This window comes from Aquarana catesbeiana, linkage group LG11 (assembly GCF_042186555.1).
Source record: "Aquarana catesbeiana isolate 2022-GZ linkage group LG11, ASM4218655v1, whole genome shotgun sequence".
Taxonomy (NCBI): domain Eukaryota; kingdom Metazoa; phylum Chordata; class Amphibia; order Anura; family Ranidae; genus Aquarana; species Aquarana catesbeiana.
This window is the reverse complement of record NC_133334.1, coordinates 255810171-255829715: the sequence shown is the minus strand read 5'-3', so window position 1 is coordinate 255829715 and position 19545 is coordinate 255810171. Positions and strand designations below refer to the sequence as shown.

The 19545-nt window shown below is 43.9% G+C and overlaps 1 protein-coding gene across 1 annotated transcript in view; it reads left to right on the top strand.

The window, feature by feature from the left end:
* Positions 1–11650: 11650 nt before the first annotated feature.
* Positions 11651–19545, top strand: part of CA7 (carbonic anhydrase 7) — a 30156-nt gene continuing 22261 nt past the window's right edge. The window contains exon 1 of the mRNA XM_073605704.1: positions 11651–11803. Within this exon, the coding sequence (XP_073461805.1) occupies positions 11764–11803 (40 nt within the window). The 5' untranslated portion in view covers positions 11651–11763. The remainder of the gene's footprint in view (positions 11804–19545) is intronic.

The following is a 19545-nucleotide window of genomic DNA, read 5'->3' as shown; positions in this document are numbered from 1 at the left end:
AGATTCAGCAAGGTGATGGAAACATTCAGTCCATTGTGACATGATAGCATCACGCAGTTGCTGCAGATTTGTCAGCTGCACATCCATGATGCCAATCTCTATTGGATGAGATCTGGTGAGTGTGGATCTCTATTGGATGAGATCTGGTGAGTGTGGAGACCATTGGAGTACAGTGACCTCATTGTCCAGTGGTGAGATGATTGGAGCTTTGTGACATGGTACATTATCCTGCTGGAAGGAGCCATCAGAAGATGGGGACACTGTAGTCATAAAGGGATGGACATTGTCAGCAACAATACTCAGGTAGGCCGTGGTGTTTAAACGATGCTCAATTGGTACTAAGGGGCCCAAAGTGTGCCAAGAAAATATCCCCCACACCATTACACCACCACCAGCCGGAACCGTTGATACAAGGCAGGATGGATCCATGATTTCATGTTTACACCAAATTCTACAATCTGAATGTTGCAGCTGAAATCGAGACTCATCAGACCAGGCAATGTTTTTTCCAATCTTCTCTTGTCCAATTTTGGTGATCCTGTGCGAATTTTAGCATCAGTTTCCTGTTCTTAGCTGACAGGAGTGGCACCTGGTGTGGTCTTCTGCTTCTGTAGCCCATCTGCTTCAAGGTTCGATGTGTTGTGTGTTCAGATATGGTATTCTGTATACCTTGGGTGTAACGAGTGGTTATTTGAGTTACTGTTGCCTTTCTATCATCTGGAACCAGTCTCCTCTGACCCCTGACATCAACAAGGCATTTTCCTCCACACAACCTCCACTCACTGGATATTTTCTCTTTTGCGGACCATTCTCTGTAAACCCGAGAGATGGTTGTGTGTGAAAATCCCAGTAGATCATCAGCTTTTGAAATACTCAGACCAGCCCGTCTGTCACAATCAAAGTCACTTAAATCCCCTTTCTTCCCTATTCTGATGCTCGGTTTGAACTTCAGCACGTCGTCCTCACCACATCTAGATGCCTAAATGCATTGAGTTGCTGCCATGTGATTGGCCGATTAGCAATTTGTGTTACCAAGCAATTGAAGAGTTGTACCTAATAAAGTGACCAGTGAGTGTATATACATTATATTACCAAAAGTATTGTGACACCTACCTTTACACACACATGAACTTTAATGACATCCCAGTCTTAGTCTGAAGGGTTCAATATTGCGTTGGCCCACCCTTTACAGCTATAACAGCTTCAACTCTTCTGGGAAGGCCGTCCACAAGGTTAAAGTGATACTAAAGTCTTTTTTTTTTTTTTTAAATAACAAACATGTTATAGAAGAGATCTGAGACATATACTGCAGAGCGTGGCACCACATCCAGTAATAATTGAGCAATATGAGAAAAAAAAAAGAGAAAAAAGAGGAAAAAGGGCTCTTGCCACTGAAATCCCAAAATAGTAAAGAATAAATGTCTCTTATTATAGTAAAAATATTACATTTATTATAATCACATTAAAAACACATGATATTAGAAAAAACATGAACATGTCTGAAAGGTATGCTGTCCCAAACATATGGACAGATCAAGAAGCTGAAACCGGAATATCGCATGGATGGCCTAGGAGATGGTTACAAGGTAGTCCTAGAAGATCCCTTCTGGTTGAGGGCCAAAACAACCAAATTGCAGTGTCAGTGCTAATAGATCGCTACGCGTTTCGCCGATTGCTTCTTCAGGAGTTCCTATTGGTACATGACAGGAGAAAGGGGAAGAGGGCTGAATCCATAGGCCAGTGCACCATCGTAAAGGATGAAAATAGTGCAAAAAACAGAAAAAAGAAAAGAGAAAAAAGGATAAAAAAACTAAAGAATGATCTAGATGGATGGAGCAAAAGAAATGAGCTCCAGGTCATGTAACAGCAGTCTATATTGAGGAGTCTGACTCCAGATAAGTGGCAGCTTATGAAGCTTATATTTAATAGATATTGGCAGTGGGCAGGTATTGAAGATGGTCAAACCAGCGTTGTTGGACCCTAAGGCCAGCACATATAGTTACATATAGTTACATAGTAGGTGAGGTTGAAAAAAGACACAAGTCCATCAAGTCCAATCTATGTGTGTGACATAACGTGGCCCTATAGCGGTCCGTCCAGTTGAGGGGGGGGGGGGGGGGGATGGAGAGAGAACGCTAGACCCTTTGTAGAAACGTTTGTGTTGAAAAGCCGGTCCTGCTCTGTGTCAGACGTTCCACACCATGTGAGGCAACAAACATGTTATACTTACCTGCTCTGTGCAGTTGGTTTTGCACAGAGCAGCCCAGATCCTCCTCTTCTCAGGTCCCTCTTCAGTGCTCCTGGTCCCTCCCACCTGTTGAGTTCGCCCCACAGCAAGCAGCTTGCTATGGGGGCATCCGAGCCGGGCCGCAGCTCTGTGTGTCCATTCAGACACGGAGCCATGACCCGGCCACGCTGACTTTGATTGACAGCAGTGGAAACCAATGGCACCAAGCTGCTGTCTCAGCCAATGAGGAGGGGAGTCCCGGGCAGCCGAGACACTGCTGCAACATCGCTGGATCTAGAGGGGGCTCAGGTAAGTATTAGAGGGGCTGCTGCACACAGAAGGTTTTTTATCTTAATCCATAGAATGCAAAAAGCATTCTGCCTTTACTGTGTCTCATGCCGCGTACACACGGTCTGACTTTTCGGCTACAAAAGTCCGACAGCCCGTCCGACAGACTTTCTAACGAACGGACTTGCCTACATACGATCACACAAAAGTCCGACGGATTCGGACGTGATGACGTACACCGGACTAAAATAAGGAAGTTGATAGCCAGTAGCCAATAGCTGCCCTAGCGTGGGTTTTTGTCCGTCGGATTAGCATACAGACGAGCGGATTTCTGGGTCCGGCGGAGTTACGACGTAAAGATTTGAAGCATGTTTCAAATCTAAAGTCCGTCAGATTTGCGGCTGGAAAAGTCCGCTGAAAGTATGGGGAAGCCCACACACGATCGGATTGTCAGCCGGCTTTGGTCCGTCGGCGTCCGTTGGACTTTTGTAGACGAAAAATCCGACCGTGTGTACGCGGCATAAGGGAATGTTTGACCATTCTTCCAGAAGCGCATTTGTGAAGTCAGGCACTGATGTTGGACAAGAAGCCCTGGCTCGCAGTTTCCGTTCTAATTCACCCCAAAGGTGTTCTATCGGGTCATGGTAAGGACTCTGCGCAGGCCATTCAAGTTCCTCCACCCCAAACTCGCTCATCCATGTCTTTATGGACCTTTCTTTGTGCACTGGTCCAAATCAATTGGTGGAGGGGGGGATTATGGTGTGGGGTTGTTTCTCAGGGGTTAGGCCTTTAAGGCGTCAGCATACCAAGACATTTTGGACAATTTCATGCTCCCAACTTTGTGGGAACAGTTTGGGGATGGCCCCTTCCTGTTCCAACATGACTGAGCACCAGTGCACAAAGCAGGGTCCATAAACACATGGATGAGTGAGTTTGGGGTGAAGGAACTTGACTGGCCTGCACAGAGTCCTGACCTTAACCCACTAGAACACCTTTGGGATGAATTAGAGCGGAGACTGTGAGCCAGGCCTTCTCACCCACTTCAGTGGATGACCTCACAAATGTGCTTCTGGAAGAATGGTCAAACATTCCCATAGACACACTCCTAAACCTTGTGGACAGCCTTCCCAGAAAAGTTGAAGCTGTTATAGCTGCAGGGGGTGGGCCAACTTAATATTGAACCCTATGGACGAAGACTGAATGCCATTAAAGTTCATGTGCGTGTAAAGGCAGGTGTCCCACTACTTTTGGTAATATAGAAAAGATAGGTAATATACAGTATCTCACAAAAGTAAGTACACCCCTCACATTTTTGAAAATATTTTTTATATCTTTTCATGTGACAACACTGAAGAAATGAGACTTTGCTACAATGTACAGTAGTGAGTGTACAGCTTGTATAACAGTGTAAATTTGCTGTCCCCATCAAAATAACTCAACACACAGCCATTAATGTCTAAACCGCTGGCAACAAAAGTGAGTACACCCCTAAGTGAAAATGTCCAAATTGGGCCCAATTAGCCATTTTCCCTCCCCGGTGTCATGTGACTCATTAGTGTTACAAGGTCTCAGGTGTAAATGGGGAGCAGGTGTGTTAAATTTGGTGTTATCGCTCTCACTCTCTCATACTGGTCACTGGAAGTTCAACATGGCACCTCATGGCAATGAACTCTCTGAGGATCTGAAAAAAAGAATTGTTGCTCTACATAAAGATGGCCTAGGCGATAAGAAGATTGCCAAGACCCTGAAACTGAGCTGCAGCATGGTGCCCATGACCATCCAGCAGTTTACCAGGACAGGTTCCACTCAGAACAGGCCTCGCCATGGTGAATGAATGAATGAATGAATGAATGATTTGTAAAGCGCTGCAATTGCGAACTGAATCGCCTCAAGGCGCTAGATGTATTCTCTGTAGCCAGCTTCTAGAAAAGGAAGGTCTTTAGTTTTTTCCTGAAGGCCTGGTGGTTTTCTTCCATGCGGAGGTTGGTTGGGAGAGCATTCCATAGTCGAGGTCCTTGGACTGCAAATCTACGTTCTCCCTTTGCTTTGTAGCGGTATTTGGGAATGATGAGGAGGTTTTGGTTAGCTGATCGAAGACTGCGATTCGGTGTGTAGTGTTTTATTTTTTCCCGGAGATATTGCGGAGCGTTTCCTTGTATGCATTTATGGGTGAGGCAGAGGGTCTTGAATATGATCCGATTCTTCACAGTTAGCCAATGTAGGCTTTTTAGGGATGGGGAGATGGATTCCCAGGGCTTTTTTCCTGTTAACAGTCTTGCCGCCGTATTTTGGATGAGTTGCAAGCGCGCAAGCTGATATTGGGGTAGACCTACGTAGAGGGAATTTGCGTAGTCGAGTCGGGAATTGATGATTGTTCCCACAACTGCCGCTTTGTCCTCTTCTGGGATGAAGGGGATGAGTCTGCGAAGCAGGCGGAGGAGGTGGTGGGATCCGCTCACCACCGATCCTATTTGTGCATCCATTGTCATTCCTGAGTCAAAGATGACTCCGAGACTCTTGACTTTGGTGCTGGGGGAGATGGTCTGTCCGAGGATGGAGGGTGGTGTCCACGGAGTCTTAATTTTGGAATTTTTGTTGGCTTGCAGGAGAAGAAGTTCTGTTTTTGATCCGTTGAGTTTGAGGGAGCTAGTGGTCATCCAGTCATTGATTAAAGTGAGGCATTTCTGTAGTTGCTGATGATGATCTTTTTGTCCGTTAATGCGAAGGTAGAGTTGGGTGTCGTCTGTGTATGAGTGGAAGCAGAGGTCCGTTTTCCTGATGATATTGAGAAGCGGGCGGATGTAGATGTTAAATAGCACTGGTGACAAGGGTGAGCCCTGAGGGACTCCACAGGAGACTGCCCGAGATTCCGAGGTGAATGTTCCTAGTTTCACTGTCTGAGAGCGATTCTCTAAGAAGGATGTAAACCATTTTAGGGCAGAATCTGTGGCTCCTGCAACTTCTGAGAGGCGGACAAGTAAAGTATTGTGGTCCACTGTATCGAATGCTGCGCTGAGGTCTAACAGTACCAGGATACTCGGTTCTCCGTCATCTGCTGCTTCGAGGGCGTCGTCCCATATTTTGAGAAGTGCTGTTTCTGTGCCATGGCCTGGGCGGAAGCCTGATTGCAGAGGGTCCAGGAGGTGGTGTGTCTCCAGGTGGTGTTGTAGCTGTTGTACTACTGCTTTCTCTATAATCTTGGAGATGGTGTTGAGGCTTGTTATTGGTCTGCGGCAGTTAGGGTCTTTAGGGTCGAGATTAGGTTTCTTTAGCAGGGGTTTGACGATGCCTTGCTTGAGGGAGGTTGGCACAGTCCCTTCTTTGAATGATTGATTTATGAGATGTGTTAGGGTGGGGGCCAGGATGTCGGAACATTCTTTGAACAATTTGGTGGGGATGATGTCGTTCGGTGATGTGCTGTCGCGAAGGCTTCCGATGATGTTTTTAGTTGTGTCCGTAGTGATTGGGGACAAAAAGAACTTCGGTGGTTGAGTGATGTTCGTGTCGATATGCTCTTTTTGCATTGGTTGGGTGAGGTTGGTTGTTATTTTCTGATGAATTGCTTTCCGAATGTTGTCGATTTTGTCGATGAAGAAATCTGATAACTCATTGCAGAATTCTTGAGTATCGTTTGCAGGGGGCTCTAGGCAGGTCGGGTTCATTGATTGAGCAACTATTTTGAAAAGTTCCCGCGGGCGGTTTAAGGCGGATGAGATGGTGTCTGCAAAATGTTCTTTTTTGGCTTTAAAGATTGCCTTGTGGTATTTCACCGTGAGTGCTTTGTAGTTAACATGGTTTTCCTTGGTGGGATTTCTTCTCCAAGTTCTCTCAGCTCTTCTGCGTTCTTGCTTGAGTAGGGTGAGAGTGCCATTAAACCAACTCGAGTTTTTTTTGCGGACGGGTGTTCTGCGTTTTGGCGCCACGGAGTCTGCTGTTTGTAGTAAAACATTGTTTAGGGAGTTGAGTGTTTGTTCCGTTGAGAGGTTTGGGTTTAGCAGAAGAATTTTGCTCGACAATGTAGTTTTGAAGAGTTCAGAGTGTAGTTTCTTCTGAGATCTATTCCAGTGTGTTGCTGTTGCCCGTTTCTGTTTCCGGAGGATGGTGTTAGTGGTGATTTTAAATTTGATAGCATGGTGGTCCGTCCATGGTAGTGGAGTGTTGTCGAATATGTCGATGTCCATATTCTGTTTGAAGATGAGATCTAAAGTGTGTCCTGAACCGTGCGTAGGAGCATTTATCAATTGTTGCAGGCCAAGTTCTTCCATTTGGTTAACGCAGGCGGTTGCAATAGGGTCTTGGGCAGAGTTTGCCCACAGATTGAAATCCCCAAGTACCAGAAGGTTTTTGGTTTTCAAGGTGTGCATTGATGGTGGACCAAAGAAGTTGAGGTCACGTGCTCAGCGTCATATCCAGAGGTTGTCTTTGGGAAATAGACATATGAGTGCTGCCAGCATTGTTGCAGAGGTTGAAGGGGTGGGGGGTCAGCCTATCAGTGCTCAGACCATACGCCGCACACTGCATCAAATTGGTCTGCATGGCTGTCGTCCCAGAAGGAAGCCTCTTCTAAAGATGATGCACAAGAAAGCCCGCAAACAGTTTGCTGAAGACAAGCAGACTAAGGACATGGATTACTGAAACCATGTCCTGTGGTCCGATGAGACCAAAATAAACTTATTTGGTTTGGATGGTGTCAAGCGTGTGTGGCGGCAACCAGGTGAGGAGGACAAAGACAAGTGTGTCTTGTCTACAGTCAAGCATGGTGGTGGGAGTGCCATGATCTGGGGCTGCATGAGTGCTGCCGGCACTGGGGAGCTACAGTTCATTGAGGGAACCATGAATGGCAACATGTCCTGTGACATACTGAAGCAGAGCATGATCCCCTCCCTATGGAGATTGGGCCGCAGGGCAGTCGCAGGGCAGTATTCCAACATGATAACGTCCCCAAACACACCTCCGAGATGACCACTGCCTTGCTAAAGAAGCTGAGGGTAAAGGTGATGGACTGGCCAAGCATGTCTCCAGATCTAAATCCTATTGAGGATCTGTGGGGCATCCTCAAACAGAAGGTGGAGGAGCGCAAGGTCTCTAACATCCACCAGCTCTGTGATGTCATCATGGAGGAGTGGAAGAGGACTCCAGTGGCAACCTGTGAAGCTCTGGTGAACTCCATGCTCAAGAGGGTTAAAGCAGTGCTGGAAAATAATGGTGTCCACACAAAATATTGACACTTTGGGCCCAATTTGGACATTTTCACTCAGGGGTGTACTCACTTTTGTTGCCAGCAGTTTAGACATTAATGGCTGTGTGTTGAGTTATTTTGAGAGGACAGCAAATTTACACTGTTATACAATCTGTACACTCACTACTGTACATTGTAACAAAGTGTCATTTCTTCAGTGTTGTCGCATGAAAAGATAGAATAAAATATTTACAAAAATGTGAGGGGTGTACTCACTTTTGTGAGATACTGTGTATATATATATATATATATATATATATATATATATATATACACATGGAGTAGCGCTGTATACCCAAGCTCTCTTTCCAACACCATAAGGCCCGTTCACATGTGGAGTGATTAGGAACCGTGTGCTGAATCAGCATGATTCTGCCTGCACTTCCAAAACTTTGCAAAACCTGCATTTGGGTGCCAAACGCAGTGCAAATTTGTTGTGATTATTGCATGACAAAATGTGTGAGAAATATGGCAAAACGCGTGTGTAATATCACACCTGACTTAACTTCTTTGTCGCGACAAAACGCGCATAGGGCAGCCCATTCAAGTGAATGGGCCGTCCTATGCTCGACACATGGAATTGCGCGAGAACCACCCGCACAAAATCATGAGTGGGAACGTGATTTTTCCCTACACATAGTGTAGACAAGGCCTTATGTGATTAAGACTCTATTTGCACCTATGCAGGTTTACCAGCGCATGCACAATTTTGGCTGTTACATTTAGGGCGGTCTATTCATTTCTATGGGCTGACTAACAGGAAAAAGTTGGACAAAAAAAGCGCATGACCCTTTTTTTAACAAAAAAATTTGCTAAGCACAAAAACACCTGGTTCTTTGTTACGATGCACTTTGGTGCGTGTTTTCGCACACACATTAGCAAGTTGTACCTGCAAAAGATGTTTTAGGTGTTTTTTTGTGCGTTGTGGGAAATGGTAATCCATATTCCCATATTACAGCTGCAGGTTCTGCTTCCTGCTCTGTATTGCTGCACAGTAGGGATGGGCCAAAGACACCCCCAGGTTCAGTTCGCACCAGAACATGCGAACAGACAAAAAATTTGAGCGAACATGCAAACCCTATTAAAGTCTATTGGACACAAACATGAAAAATCAAAAGTGATCATTTTAAAGGCTTATATGCAAGTTATTGTCATAAAAAGTGTATGGGGACCCGGGTCCTGCCCCAGGGGACATGTATCAATGCAAAAAAAAAGTTTTTAAAACTACAGTTTTTTTAATAATGCTTAAAGTGAAACAATAAAAATGAAACATTCCTTTAAATATCGTGCCTGGGGGTCCCTTTGGTCTGCCTGTAAAGTGGCGCATCTGTGCAATGTGTTTCAGAACAGTGTCGCAGCAAAATGACATTTCTAAAGGAAAAAATGTCATTTAAACTTGCTCGCAGCTGTAATGTATTGCAGACTCCTGGCAATATAGATAAAAATCTATGAAAAAAATCAGCATGGGTCCCCCCCCCCCCCAGTCCATACCAGGCCCTTCAGGTCTGGTATGGATTTTAAGGGGAAATCCACGGCAAAATTAAAAAAAAATTGGTGTGGGAGTCACCCCAAAATCTATACCAGACCCTTATCCGAGCAAGCAGCCTGGCAGGCCATAAAAGGGGGTGACGAGCCCCCCCTGAACCATACCAGGCCGCTTGCCCTCAACATGAGGAGGGTGCTTTGGGGGCCCCCCAAAGCACCTTGTCCCCATGTTGATGGGGACAAGGGCCTCTTCCCAACAACCCTGGCCATTGGTTGTCGGGGTCTGCGGGTGGGGGGCTTATTGGAATCTGGAAGCCCCCTTTAACAAGGGGGCTCCAGATCCCCCCCAGGTGAATGGGTAGGGGTACATTGTACCCCTACCCATTCACCAAAAAAGGTGTCAAAAAGTAAAAACCACAGCCAAGAGACAGCAGTCGCTGGGAGGCCTCCCATGGAGGCGGAGTTTTTTTGTTTCTTATTTTATTTTTTATTTTTCGGAGCCATCCGGCGGCGTGATTGACGATGGATGTACACCGCGAGACATTTTTTTTTTTTAATAAAGGAATTGTCAAAATCTGTCTATTATGGTTTTTACTTCTTGACACTTTTTTTGGCGAATGGGTAGCCCGCCAGGCTGCACACTCGGATAAGGGTCTGGTATGGATTTCGGTGGGGACCCCACGCCAATTTTTTTTAACATTTTGGTGTGGAGTTCCCCTTAGGATCCATGCCAGACCCAAAGGGCCTGGTATGGATTTTGGGGGGACCCCATGCTGTTTTTTTTTTTGACGTGGAGTTCCCTTTAAAATCTATACCACACCCAAAGGGCCTGGTATGGATTTTAGGGGTTTATATTTCATAATTCTGTTATAGGGTTCCCCTTAACCACTTCAATGCACTGTATTATATACTCTGCACTGACTGCACTGAATATAAACAAGACTGCCTACCCTGTATATATAGTCTACACTGACTACACTGTATATAGATATATATACTAAACTGCCTGCCCGCGACTAACTAACCTGCCTCATCTAGCTCAAGTTCTCTCAATCTCCTCAAATCCAACACACTACATGCGGCCGCCGTGTAAGCAGCCTTATATAGTGTGGGGCACGTGGACTTAGCCCCCTGAACCATGATTGGCCAAAGGCACCCTGTCTTTGGCCAATCATGGCTCTCACAGCAGATCGCGCTGTGATTGGCCAAAGCATGCAGGTCAGGTGCATGCTTTGGCCAACCAGCAGTCATCAATGCATTGCGATCTTGCAGTGCATTATGGGGTGCTCGAATTTGCCACGAATGCCCCATATGTTCGGTTAGTTTGCGAACAAACGAACACCCGATGTTCGAGTTGAACTTACATTCGATTTGAACATCTGGACTGTCCCTATTGCACAGTGATTGCTCTTTACCCTTCCTCTGTGTCAGTGCTGATCAGTGTACTCAGCCTCCCCACGTCCTGAATTATCCATTGTTATTGTGCTGTATGGTCCACAGAAAATACAGCCATTGTCTGTGACAATCACTCCTGGAAATATGGGACGGCACATGTGTTATAGTGTGAAAGACACATTAACCTAAATAAATAAATAAACCCCTTTGTGACTGCAACACAACTAGTCCAGGACACAAGTCCAAATGTGTAAAATGCCCCTTGCTGTGAGAATGCTTATTGACCTTGCTGCAGAAAACCAGGAATGTGCAACTGTGTGTGTTCCTAGTTCCGAGACGCGCTGTCAGTCGGGAAAACGAGTCAGAGAGTTATTGTCAAGTTAACCGGCCCATATCGTGGCTGATAAATGTGGTATAAGCCTCAAAAACCCTGGGCATTAAAGGGTTGGATGGATAGAAAATCGAATAGAAAATGGAGTTGGTAGATCGATTGTTTGAGTTTCCGATGGTTAGTGTGCTTACTGGGACAGTCGATTTCCTATTCAAGATTGAAAAAGAACAAACATGTTGGAAACATTTTTTCGACTGATTTTCTAATTTCTTTTAGGTCAGTCTTTAAAAAAAAAAATTAAGTTAAATGCGCATGAGCAATAGGTGAAAAAGTAGAAATCGATCAGAAAAAAAAAACGAAGTTTAATGTTAAAAATGAAAAAAAAAAAAGAAAAAAATGTTGAAATTCACTGGAAAATTTCTAATACAATGATTGCAACATCGAATGTTAGATCAAAAAGAACGTTTCAATTCTTTTTGGAATTTTCATTATTTTCTTACTCATCTATGGCCAGCTTTAGGAATAAAGTGAGAGTGAATAGTCCCTAGTTGTCCTGTAAATGGTGGATTATGTCTGGTGATTGCTTGTACTGTCCGCCCTTGACAGTAAAGAGGAGAGGTGGGGTGAGAAGAAGTTGAGCAGTTCCTATGTCCCTCCTATAAATCAGCTAAACTGCTCCCCCCCCTCCCCTGTACACTGTCCCTTTAAGAGTTTGATTGACAACTGGAGTGTGCAGTATAAAAGCTGCAGGTGAGGTGCAGCCAGGACGATACGGGAACTCTTCTGCAGCGTGTGACAATGACGGGACAGCACTGCTGGGGATACGGCGAGGAGGACGGTAATACTCTGATCATAATAATCTCCTTCTGCACATTCCTCAGTGTATTAGGAGCACACAAGGCTCCACATTCACACTCCATATTCCGCGTTCTTATCATCCTCATCCGTGCTCCACATACCTGCACATCCCAGCGCAGGGGACACCAACGTGCCAGGCACTGCTGCTATCACTGCGTCCCAAGCCCCAATGCCGTTCACTTGGAGAAAGGGGTACAAAAACTGCTCACATAGTGCCGCTTACACATTGAAAAAAATAATGCAACTAGGGGAAAAGAATCCTCTGATTACTGGGGTACAGTGCTGGCCAGAGCTACAGAGGAAAAAGACTTTGGGGGCTTATTTCAGATGATTGCAAAGTGAGCAAATAGGGTGTCCCGGCAATAGGGAAAGTGAAAAGAATTCAGGGATGTATCACCAGAGGGATTACCTGATGGAGCAAAGAGGTCCTGATTCCCCTAAATAGATCTTTAAATCACTAGAGGGATCACCAGCAGGTGGAAGGAGGTCCTGATTCCTCTATATAGATCTTTATATCACCAAAGGAGTCATCTGATGGAGGTAGGAGGTCCTGATTCCTCTCTTTATATCACTAGAGGGATCACAAGCAGGAGGAAAGAGGTCCTGATTCCCATATATACGGTAGATCTTTATATCACTAGAGGGATCACCAGCGGGAGGAAGGGGATAACTAAAGTCTCATGTAGATGAATTAGGAGCTCCTTTATCCTTCTGGTGACCCCTCTAGTGATGTAAAGATCTATATAGAATCAGGACCCCCTTTCTTCTGTGGAGGATCCTTCTAGAGATCTTTATATCACAAGAGGGATCACCAGCAGGAGGAAATAGTTCAGATTTTTCTGAATAGATCTTTATATCATAAGAGGGATCACCAGCAGGAGGAAGGAGGTCCTGATTTTTCTATATAGATCTTTATATCATAAGAGGGATCACCAGCAGGAGGAAAGAGGTCCTGATTTTTCTATATAGATCTTTATATCACTAGAGGGATCACCAATACGAGGATAGAGGTCCTGATTTTTCTATATAGATCTTTATATCACTAGTGTGGTCACCAGCAGGATGAAAGAGGTCCTGATTCCTCTATATAGATCTTTGTATCACTAGAAAGATTACCAGCAGGGGGAAGGAGGTCCTGGTTCCTCTATATAGATCTTTATATCACTAGAGGGATCACCAGCAAGAGGAATGAGATCCTGATTCCTCTATTTAGATCTTTATATTGCTAGAGGTTCACCTGCACGAGGAAGGAGGAGATAATTCCTCCATATAGATCTTTAGATCACCAACATGAGGAAGAAGGTCCTGTTTCCTATATTTAGAAATTTATATCACTACAGGGGTCACCAGCAGGAGGAAGGAGATAACTAAACTCTTATGTAGAGGAATCTGGACCTCCTTCGTTCTGCTGGTGGTTCCTCTAGTGATATAAAGATCTATATAGAGGAATCAGGACCTCCTTTCTCCTGTGGGGATCCCTCTATAGTTCTTTATATCACTAGAAGGATAAACGAAAAGGAGGAAGGAGGTCCTGATCCCCCTATTTAGATCTTTATTTCACTAAAGGGGTCACCAGCAGGAGGAAGGAGATAGTTAAAGTTTTAAATAGAGGAGTCAGGATCTCCTTCTTCCTGCTGGTGATCCCTCTAGTTGATATAAAAAACTATATAGAGGAATTAGGACCTTCTCCTAGTGATATAAAGTTCTATATAGAGGAATCAGGACCTCCTTCCTTCTGCTGGTGATCCCTCTAGTGATATAAAGATCTATATAGAAGAATCAGGACCTTCTTCTTTCTGTTGGTGATCCCTCTAGTATCCCATTGACTGGATGAAGCAGTGAAGTGAAGTCACTCCTTCAGCGAGGGGTTTCGTCTCCGGTAGCGGGCGATGGTGCTCACCCAATACATGGCTCTGTGGATTGCGATGTTTACACAACATTTTGTAGGTTGCAATGTAAACTTTGTTGCAGGTTAATAGCTGAGTTTCATGATGTGATAATGAGGAGAAAGGTTAATGTCTGCCCGTTTGTGTTTTTGTGGATTGTAAACACATTGTATCCCAATAAAAAGATATTTACAATCCACAAAAAACACGAATGAAGATTGTTGTATAAAATCTGAAGGCTTCAACTCACAGAAGATACAATGGGGATAAAGGTGAAGATCTGAGCTGTGTATTGTGCAGATAGAGACGTGGTAGCAGTCTCTTGTAACTTGACAGGAATCTCTAGCACTTCCAGCAACGTGGCAGCAGTCTCTAACAGTCTCTAGGGGTTTTGTGTAATGTGGGAGAAATCTCTAACAGCTAACTTTCAGGCAGTCTCTTTTAACTTAACATGAATCTCTAACACTTTCCTACAACATGGCGGAAGTCTCTAACGGTCTATAAGGTTTCATGTAATGTTACAGTAGTCTCTAACAGGCTCCTGTAACTTGGAGGCAGTCTCTTGCAACTTGACATGAGTCTCCAGCAGTTTTATGTAATATAGCAGCAGTCTCTAGCAGTCTCTTCTACCTTGACATGAGTCTCCAGCAGTTTTATGTAATATAGCAGCAGTCTCTAGCAGTCTCTTCTACCTTGACATGAGTCTCCAGCAGTCTCTTCTACCTTGACATGAGTCTCTAACAATTTCATGTACTGTAACATTGCAGCCATCTCTAACAGTCTCTTGTAACTTGATATAAGTCTCTAGAGATTTCATGGAAGGTAGTAGCAATTTCAGTGTCTCTAATAGTCTCTTGTAACATGTCAGCTGTCTCTAACAGGCTCCTGTAACTTGGCGGTCATATCATCTGTCTCTAGCAGTCTCCTGTTAGATGGCAGCAATTTCTAGCAGTCCCTTTTGACATGACAGCAATCTCTCAAAGTCTCCTGTAGCATAGCAAACAGTCTCCAGCAGTCTCCTGTAACAGGGCAGCTGTCTCTAACTTTCTCCTGTAACATGTCAGTAGCCTCAGCCATCTTCTGTAACAAGCAAACAATCTCTAGCAGTCTCCTGTAGAATGACGACAATCTCTAACAATCACATGTATTATAACAGAAATCTCCAGCACTTTTCTGTAAAATGGCAGCATTCTCTAGCAGTCTCTTGTAACAAGGCAGCTGTCTCCAGTAGTCTTCTGTGACATAGTAGCATCCTCCAATAGTCACCTTTAACATGCCACCAGTCTCTAGTTTTCTCTTGCAAAATGGTAGCGGCTTCTAACAGTTTCCTGTCATAAGGCAACAGCCTCTAGTAGTTTTCTGTGACACGGTAGCAGGCTCTAATAGTCTCCTTTAACATGACAGCAGTCCCTAGCCTTCTCTTGTAACATGGCAGCAGCCTTTAATAGTCTTTAACACAACAGTTGTCTTTTTTTTTTTAAAGGTATAATTTTTATTGTTTACATACAAACAAACAAATAAATACACAAATGCATATGTAGCATTATTGGAGCAAACCGTGCTCAAATACAACAGTGGTCTTTAGCCTTCTTTTGTAACATTTGTAACTTCTAAACGTTTGTCATAAGGCAACGGTTTATTTTATTTTTCTGCGACATGATAGCAACCTCTAGCAGTCTCCTGTAACAAGCCATCGTTCTCTAGCAGTCATCTGTGACATGATAGCAGACTCTAATAATCTCCTTAAATATGCCAGCAGTCTCTAGCCTTCTCTTATAACACAGTAGCAGCTTTCAACAGTCTCCTGTAACAAAGTGGCAGTTTCCAGTAGTCTTCTTTGACTCAATAATATCCTCTAACATCCTCCTGTAACAAGGCAGCTGTCTCTAGCAGTCTTCTGTGACATGGTAGCAGCCTCTAATAGTCACCAGCAGTCTCTAGCCTTCTCTTGTATCACTGTAACAGTCGCCTGTCATAAGGCTGCAGTTTCTAGTGGTCTTCTCTGACATGGTAGCAGCCTCCAACAGTCTCCTGTAACAAGGCAGTAGTCTCTGGCTGGTAGTTGTGGCAGGAAGATTTCTCATTGATAAATACAGGTTGTGAGGATACAGTGGATTTCTATAGGACCTGATTGCATATTATTTCTATTGATTTATTTTATGATAGAGGGGGGATGGGAGTTCTGCGTATTGTCTCCCTGAGCACTTTCCTGTCCTCCTTCATAGGATGACCCCATAAGAGATCCCTTTACACCATGACATCTGATCTGCGGAGCTCAGGAAATGAGACTTTCCTCCGCTCCTCTCCTCACCCCGGGGCAGAGGATGATATTACGTCCTCGGTGAACAACCACAGCGATTTTCTTATACAGAGACGCAGAACGCAAATTTCACCTGTAAAAAGTGTGAGACGATGACAGCGAGCGCCCTGCCGGAAAATAGGAAGTTATACGCCATAAAATTTATAACAGACTCATGCAAACCTATAACCCTATAATAAACCTACTGAAGATTGATTTGTTTAATTGCCTTCCATCAGCGCCCCATCCCGAAATCTAACATTAGTGCAATTTTTGCATTGCCCGAGGCGCAGTTTGGAGAGCATTATTTATCTATTCTCTATATCCCACCCCGAAAAAAAGAAAATTATATATATAAATAAATATAAATATTGAGACCAAGAGCATCATGCACATTGTCCTAATTATTGCTGCCATAAACTGTATTTTATTATTATATTGCTAATTTTATTATTATTAATATATTATATTGCTGTTCCTATTATTGTTATTATTATTATTTTGTTGTTTCTTCTTATTATTTTATTATTATTTGCTATCGTTGTTATTGTTATTATTTTTTATTATTATTATTATTATTATTATTGTTATTAATATTTTGATTATATTGTATTGTTGTGACTCCTCTGAGCTGATTACAGGTGTGTGGCCACATTTTACACCTTAAAGCGGAGCTCCAGCCCCTCCCCACCCAACAAAAAATGAAAAGTCAGCAGTTACAAATCCCGTAGCTGCAGACTTTTACTATTAGGGCACTTACCTGTCCAGGCATCCTGCGGTGTCCTCACCCAAGCTGATTCTTGAATTGGTTCTCGGGTGCTGGCGCCGCCATCTTGGGTAAGGGAAACCGGCAGTGAAAAATCATATAGGATAGCTGCGCTAAAACATATAAATTACAAACGAGCAGCCGCTTAAGCAATCTGTGACACTAAATGCAAGAATTGTGATAAATATATGAAGCAGCGCTAAAAAAAAAAAATTGAACTAAAAAAACAAAAATCAATATAATGACATCAAACTTATTAGGTGAAAAAACATGTATAAAGAAATCTCTCCAAATATGTAAATAAGTGTCCATAAGAACCCATTCACAAGGGCTAAAAAGAAAAAAAATATATGTGAAACAAGAAAGTCCAAAGGAAGCAAATCATCCACGATTCACTTGCTTCACCAGTGTCCCCGCAATCACAATTCGTAGTGCTTCCACCACCAGGTGACACCGAGTATCAAAGCCTCTTACCGGATTCGGTGGACCATCATATAGTATGGTCAAATGCGCTGGTAACATCTCCTCATGAAGGGATACTACAAAGCACCGAACGTGATCCAGTCAGGGTTGGTTCATCAGCAGGATGAAAAATAAAAATAAAAAGGATATACGCCCATAGTTTAACCCATAAAAAAACATTTATTCAAAAAATAACAAGTAAAACTTGCAAAGGGAATCACACTAAGCAAATCCTTCGGCAATATGTTTAAAAAACATGCATAACGCAACAAACAGATACAGTTGCTCTCCCAAAAAGCAGCAGGCTGTGTGCCTGCACCGAACTCAACCACGCAAGCATGCGTGATGACGTCATCTCTTTGACGAAACTAGTTGGGCGTGGCTACGATGCTTCGTCATCGGGCACGCTTGCTGACTGGCGGTTGAGTTCTTGTTTCACATATATTTTTCATTTTTAGCCCTTGTGAATGGGTTCTTATGGACACTTATTTACATATTTGGTGTGATTTCTTTATACACATATTTTCACCTAATAAGTTTGATGTCATTATATTGATTTCGTTTTGTGTTTTCACAATATTGAGTTACATTTTTTTAGCGCTGCTTCATAGATTTATCTATTTATCACAAAACGGCAGTGAAGCCACAATTTCCTACTGCACATGCACGCATCGCGCTGCGCTTTCTCAATGGCCCGGCTGCGCCGAGGGCCGAACTTCAGGCTGAGTTTGCCGCGGAAGTGGGAGCGGGTACCTGTCAAAACCAGCTACCCCTCCCCCCTACAAGGTGCCAAATGTGGCACCGGAGGGGGGGGGGGGGAGGCAGAGGTATAAATGGTACTCATTGGGAATCATGGGGTACAACTTGTCATGCGACTTGCGGTCCCAAGTCAAAGGACAAGTCGCACAAGTGTGAAAGGGGCCTAAAAGTCGCAGCGACTTTAAAGTAAATCATGCACTACTTTGGTCTGACTTTCATGCAACTTGAGGGCCATAGACTTCAAAGTTACCCCCAAAAGTTGCATGAAAGTCATACCTGAATTTTATACAATGCAGCAGTTGTCCATTATCATTGATCAAAACCAAAGCCAAAGTCGCACCCATCCATAGTTGCATTAAAGTTGCACTCCAAAGTCGTGCAACTTTGGAGTCCTACAAGTGTGAATGGAGCCTAATTAAACAAGCTGAGGTTGGAAGCTGATTGGCTACCATGCACAGCTGCACCAGATTCTGAGTGCTCCAGTTTTAGTAAATCAACCCCAATGTTTCCCTTTGTTTCTACTTTAAGTTCCAGTTCACATATATGCGGTGCAGGAAATGCAGTGAATCCTCAGCATTTCCAGCATCACCTTGGAATCACGCTCCATCCATGCGATCTGCCACCACTGTCAATGTTAAATTATTGATACCCCAAAACAGGTTGCAAAATGCAGTGCAATTGCAAGAATCAGATTGCATGAATGTGAACACCCATAATATCCGATTCCTGCAAAAAAAAAAAAAAGATGCCTGCACCTTTTGCAAATTAAGCCCATATGAAATGAATGGGCTCAAATTGCACTGCAAAGAATCTCATGTGATTTGAATAGGAATGCGGTGCGATTCCTGTTCGGTGTGAACCCAGCCAGATACGAGACACAAAAAATGCAAAGCTGTAATCATTAATACGTTGGTTTGTAACTTTTATATACAAGCAGTGTAAGTCCTGATTCACACCGAATGAGGCTTTAAAATCGTGCAACTTCACCCGAAATCGCATGATTTCAAAGCCGCATGTCAGTACGACTTCAAGTGCGACTTGGCTGACATCTGTGCGACTTTATGCACAGATGTCTATGCAAGTCGCACCTGAAATCACGAAAAGGAGTGCAGGAACAACTTTTTCAAATCGGTGCTGCACCACAAATTCGGCGTTGCACCGGTTTGAACAGTTCTATTGTTGACAATAGGGTGCAACTTGTCGTGCGGTTTGACCTGTAATAGGAATTAGTACCCAAATTTGAGCTGGTATCAGCCTCCTGCAGTCCCTGTACAGCAGAGCTCTGATTGGGAGAGGGAGAAGCAGTACAAGGAGCCAATCAGTTTATGTGCTGACAAGAAGGATGCTGATAAGAGGAGAGAGCAGGGTGACTGCCACCCATCCATCAAGGCATTTTGGTATTTGCATAACTCCTCCCAAGAGCCAGCCCACTGCCTACATCAGGCACTACTGTGATGTTTTCAGGACCTTGACTGCCTGCATTGGATAGAGAAGCACAGAGACCCAGTGATGACATCACTTCAGTGACAAATCAGTTTGAGTTCAGATAT